The sequence below is a fragment of the Macrobrachium rosenbergii genome, chromosome 27, assembly GCF_040412425.1.
Source record: "Macrobrachium rosenbergii isolate ZJJX-2024 chromosome 27, ASM4041242v1, whole genome shotgun sequence".
Taxonomy (NCBI): Eukaryota; Metazoa; Arthropoda; class Malacostraca; order Decapoda; family Palaemonidae; genus Macrobrachium; species Macrobrachium rosenbergii.
This window is the reverse complement of record NC_089767.1, coordinates 11,754,692-11,760,149: the sequence shown is the minus strand read 5'-3', so window position 1 is coordinate 11,760,149 and position 5,458 is coordinate 11,754,692. Positions and strand designations below refer to the sequence as shown.

Sequence of the window (5,458 nt, the reverse complement as noted above, 5' to 3'; positions counted from 1 at the left end):
TGAAATCCTCGTCCGTGAAAAAATTTGTGCAAAGAACTTTAGAAACAATTTCCTTTCGAATATATTTTTTTGTGGTTGTTTCTTTTTCTTAAGGTACCTTATTGATTGCATTTGCATTGTAGGAGATTATGGTTATGAGAGTTCTACAGCTTTGATAGTAGTCTCAGTTTAGATTTGTTATTATGAAACTGAAAGAAGGGGTAACAAATAAAACATAAAAACCAACGTGCAACTTCCCTCATACATTTTTGTAATATACTGTTTGAAAAAGTAAAGCACTGTGATGTATAGCAATGATCTACATCAGTTTTTACTAGTGAAAAGCTCAAAGTCGAAATCTGGTGACTTGGCAAATTTATTAGACAGTTTGGACCTACTGTACTTCCTGGTCTCTGTCCTTGTGAGGTGTTCTTGTTGGTGTCATTGTAAAACATTCATGATGTGGGGCTACAGGGCTACATTTATATTATGATATGAATAAAATGAAGACTAGTCATTTTTATTCAAAGAGGTGTCAGCTTTATTTAACTAAAGAAATGTTCTTTTGATTGCCGCCTAAACTGATCAATCAATGGTAATAGCTAATATCTGATAACATAAAGTTAACTCAAGTTATATTAGCTTAAAGAAACTCGAAGAAAATATCCGCTGCTTCTGATTCAGAAGCTATTACCAGAATAATAAGATAGGATTGGCAATTATCGGATTTTCATCTGTTTATTTAAACAAGAATACCTCACGTTGAATTAGGTTTCACAAGACATCAAGGTATTTCTGCTGTGAATAGAAATATCTCTCTCTCTTACAGAAGGCAGACAAGTTGAAATGACTGTAGGCCATATTATGCTAATATCCAAAGTTAATAGAATTTAATCTTCCCTGGGAGCTTTCAGCCAACTGACTGCCAGAAGGGACGTGATCAGTTGAACTGTCAAAATACCTCTTCCACGGATATTACTGCCATCAGTGCAGGCTTGTGGCTCTGTCGATGAGCTGTCACTTGGACAGTTGCTGAGATCTATCGATGATTTATTATTAGGTAAAGACTTCATTGCTGCACCTAATAGAAAATTGGGTGCCAAACATCGATAGGAGCGCTGGAGTTTCTGATAAATATGATATGCTATTTTTCCGCCCGACGTTATTATATTTGTTTTAAAATATAGGTGGCTTTTGATATAGTGTCAATAACTCTAACGCTCAACATACACTTGCATCATAACGATGAAATTTACCTAGATGCAACAACGACGGGGTTTATTTATAAATATGATCAACCTCCTATTATTTTTTTTGCCTTATATAATTTAAAACAATAAGATAGTTCAGATACCAATTTCTTAAAGACAATGGCAGCCTTGAATTTAGTTTCTGCCTCAAAAAGGGCGTTCACTGATACGTGAAACTCGCAAGAAAACTAATGTGCTTAAAATATTTTTAAGATTGCATTCAGTTCTGACGTCATTTTGATCTAAGGGGAGACTTAGATGCTACTGAGGGTGTCAAGCATTTTTCGGATCTTGGTGAAGCTACCTACCGATAGTACATTTATACAGGTCGTTCAATAAAAAAAATATCAAGCCCAGCTTTCGTCTCTTCATACGTCAACGTCCTTATAAATAAAAGGTTAGAATGAAGAGGTGACGTTCGTAATTGCTGATGGTATGCTAATTGCTATTGTTAAACAGCCAATTAGCCCTTGTTACGACAACTTCACCAGCACCGTGAGGTCATTTCCTGGTGTCGCTATGCCAGTGTTTGGGAGCTAACGTCAGAAGGCATCTTTCTGCAGGAAATTAATGACATCGTTGTGTTATTAGAGACATTCTTTAACCATCAACGACTGTTTTTAAATAATTAATTTGTTTACTTGTTGTGGGACGCTGTGCTGCTGATGAACATACCCTCGCTATCGAGAGAAAAATTCACTAAAAGACGAAATCTCGTTTTCCTTGGTCAAAAGTCTTAGCCGATGGCTGTCAGTAATACGACTCGGTATATCTTATGCGCTTAACATCGATAGTCTCTGAGTAATAGACTCCACGTTTTGAGCGGTCGTCCAGCTCGGCCGGGGGCTGGCCTCTCTCATCACGGACCTAAGTAGAATGAGGAAGGTACCATTCTGTCTTTTTGACGGAAAAGTAGACTGACTAGTCTACAGCATAATAAGGCCCTGCAGAAGACGACGACCGCATCCCTTGACAGTTACTGTCGTCATGGGTCAGAGGTGGAGTTACAAAGACGTTTCTCAGAGTTCTTTCTCGTAGCTCAGAAGCATTCGGGGATTATTGGAGTCTGAGGCATAGCCATTCAGTTCTTGAAAAGCTACTTTCAGACAAGTGATTCTGCCAGAAATACTTTGTCGTAACTTGAATCCGAATGCACGAACTCATCTAACCCTACACACACACACACATATATATGCGTGTGCTTGTGAGCATGACTGTGTATACAGTATATCTGGGTAGGTCTAGATTGTCTTTTTAGATGTATACATGCATCCATTCAATCACAAGTTCCAAATCGGATATTCCATTAAGGATTATTGGCTATTCAAAACAATATAAAATGAGTGAAATCTCGAATTTTGTGTATGACCACTGTAATTCATATACTTGGTGATTGTGCCATGTTATATGTCATATACTTATATATATATATATATATATATATATATATATATATATATATATATATATATATATATATATATATATACTGTATGTGTCTGTATATATATATATATATGTGTGTGTGTTTTACAGATACATTACCCAAAAGAAGAAACTGACATGGCAGAACATTAGATTAAATTGTCGCTTGAGTGCCTCAGCATTATAGTACCCATGCACATTTTAATATATTTTAATTTTGTTGTTGTTGTTACTACTAGATTTTAGACTGGATGCCTTGCGATTAGAAAAGATTGGGGAAACAGATCATCTCTCTCTCTCTCTCTCTCTCTCTCTCTCTCTCTCTCTCTCTCTCTCTCTCTCTCTCTCTCTTTGTGTGTGTGTTTGGTGATCGTTTGGCCCTCTGCCGCTTTTGTCTTACACAGAAATATGAAACATCTAAACTAGCAATAATATTAATTTAAAAAACAATATGATGCTCCTTGCATCAGAACATTTCATGATTGTTGAAGCAATTGAGCAAAATTCTTTGTCAGATATTTAGTCACAGGAATCATATTCTAGCTATAATCAGAGACGTTTCGGAACTTTCAATCCCTGTCACGATCCTGTTCGGTCGACAATTTTGTATCTTTATCCTAGAAACTATCCAAATTCTTTTCTGTCTAATTGAAGAGACGGATAACAATACCATGAGCAATAACAACATAACTGCATACTGAGTTATAAAAGCAATATAATACCATGCAAAATTAAAATTACACATAAGATTAAACCTAAAGGATACGTAACGAAATGTAATATAAAAATAGATGAAGGTATCTGTTTACGAGAAATCTGCCCGTTGCCACCTTGTTTCATTGTTTCCTTTGAGACAAGCATATCACAGTGCCTTTTTTATAGGCCTCCAAAGTTGAATGAAACAGACAAGATAATACCGTAACCTATCCCTGCTTGATGTACACAAGAAAATAAGAGCAGAAAAAAGGATAGTTTAATACCCAAAGCATATGTGAAATAATACACTTACTCAAGATTTTTCTCCCCTCCACCATCACCTACCATTCCTTTTTCTTTATCTTTAAGGAATGGTTGAAAATGGTGCTTCACCCCTTCTATATTCCCTATATATTACTGACTGTGTAAGATAACGCTTTTTATTAAGGGGATGTATGTTCCTTCCTTTCTAGTTTTGAATTAAAAGGACTTCCATAGCTACTCAGAAGTAAATGTTATAAATATTATGAATAAATTTGAAGAGAAAAGAGAATTTTCACAACCACACACACAGTGCATAATATACTGTATATGTACTTATAAACTAAATACGGTGCTCTTCGCTGTTTCCATACAGTTTTTTAGGTCACGTGATTCACACAAAGCAAAAGTCTCAGGCAGTACACGTATACTATGTAGTTAGGCGGGTATTTCTGTATATTTAATTCTCTCTCTCTCTCTCTCTCTCTCTCTCTCTCTCTCTCTCTCTCTCTCTCTCTCTCTCTCTCTCTCTCTCTCTCTCTCCATATATATATATATATATATATATATATATATATATATATATATATATATATATATATATATATATATATATCAGCGTAACGTGTAATGAATATGCTTACCTCTTGATATTCCTTCATGTTTATGTCGTACCAATGAAGACCACATGTACAAATTAATGTATTGTACGGTACACAATATGGTCAGCACTGATCGGCACAGGAGATTTCAACGCCGGTCCGTCTCTTTTCTTAAATCCACATATTTTTTAGAAATTCACCTCCACTCGATAATCTTCATGAACACCTGATTTTAATCTTTACAGAAATAGAAAAATCAATCACTGCAATTACTTGACAAGGATGTTTCTAGTTATGTTTATTCTTTATTCACTCAAATGTTTATTTCCTGAGTTCCTGCTAACAGCAGCTCTCCCCATTCAGACGTTGGGGCTAAGCGTCGATGCTTTCGGCGGCAAAATGCCTTTCGTCGTACGATACGTCAAGTGCGAGAAGGTGTAGTCACGCAGTATCTCGATAGCTTCGTTGGAAGTGGCACTCTGAGGGTGGGGTTGTCTGGCTCCCTAGAGGAGGTTCGCTGATGACTGGCGCGTAGCTTTACCTGGTCCCCCGTCACGCGCACACCTGTCTCTCCGCCCCCTCGGAGCTTCCCTTATCGTCTTATGACTTCGTGAAATACATTTCTGTTGCTTTATTTTAATGTATTTTTCATGAGCGAGCAACCGTAGGGCAAAGAAATTATATTCTCTGGTTTTTAATTATCAGTATCGTTATTAAAGTAGTTATTAGTCTTTTTTGGTTTTCCTATGGGAATATTTAGCGGGGCGTGACGTCACTCTCAGCCAATAGGATGGACACAGGACTGTGGGCGGGACCTATCTCCCCGTGATGCAACCTGCCACACACCGCTCGCCATGATGCTCTTCGAAGACCATCATTATCTAAGATTCTCACAATTATGTTTGGTCGGAAGCAAATTTTGCAAATACATAGATTTGGATATTTTAATAAATTGGCTGCTTATAACAATATTACAAGCATTTAGTTACATTTTTTTTACTTATTTCCCCCCTGTGTTGAATTAACAGATGATGACATCTACTGTAAAAGAACGATATAGGTCGGATGTTTGTAAGTGGATCATGTTGCGCGACATGGCAATAACAACAGGGAGGCGGGGCTAGCGAAGCTGGGGTTGGGGGGGACAGTAAAAGGGGGGGGGATAGATGAGAAAGTCGGCAAACTTTTGTTGTTTCTGGGTTTTCACTTGTGAGGTAAAATAGTTTTTCCTTCTGCCACCTCTAG

The 5,458-nt window shown here is 37.1% G+C and overlaps 1 protein-coding gene across 1 annotated transcript in view; it reads right to left on the bottom strand.

Moving 5' to 3' along the window:
- The window catches only part of LOC136853405 (dendritic arbor reduction protein 1-like), a 20,884-nt gene extending 16,105 nt beyond the window's left edge, over window positions 1-4,779 (bottom strand). The window contains exon 1 of the mRNA XM_067128902.1: window positions 4,256-4,779. Within this exon, the coding sequence (XP_066985003.1) occupies window positions 4,256-4,273 (18 nt within the window). The 5' untranslated portion in view covers window positions 4,274-4,779. The remainder of the gene's footprint in view (window positions 1-4,255) is intronic.
- Between the last annotated feature and the right edge of the window lie 679 nt (window positions 4,780-5,458).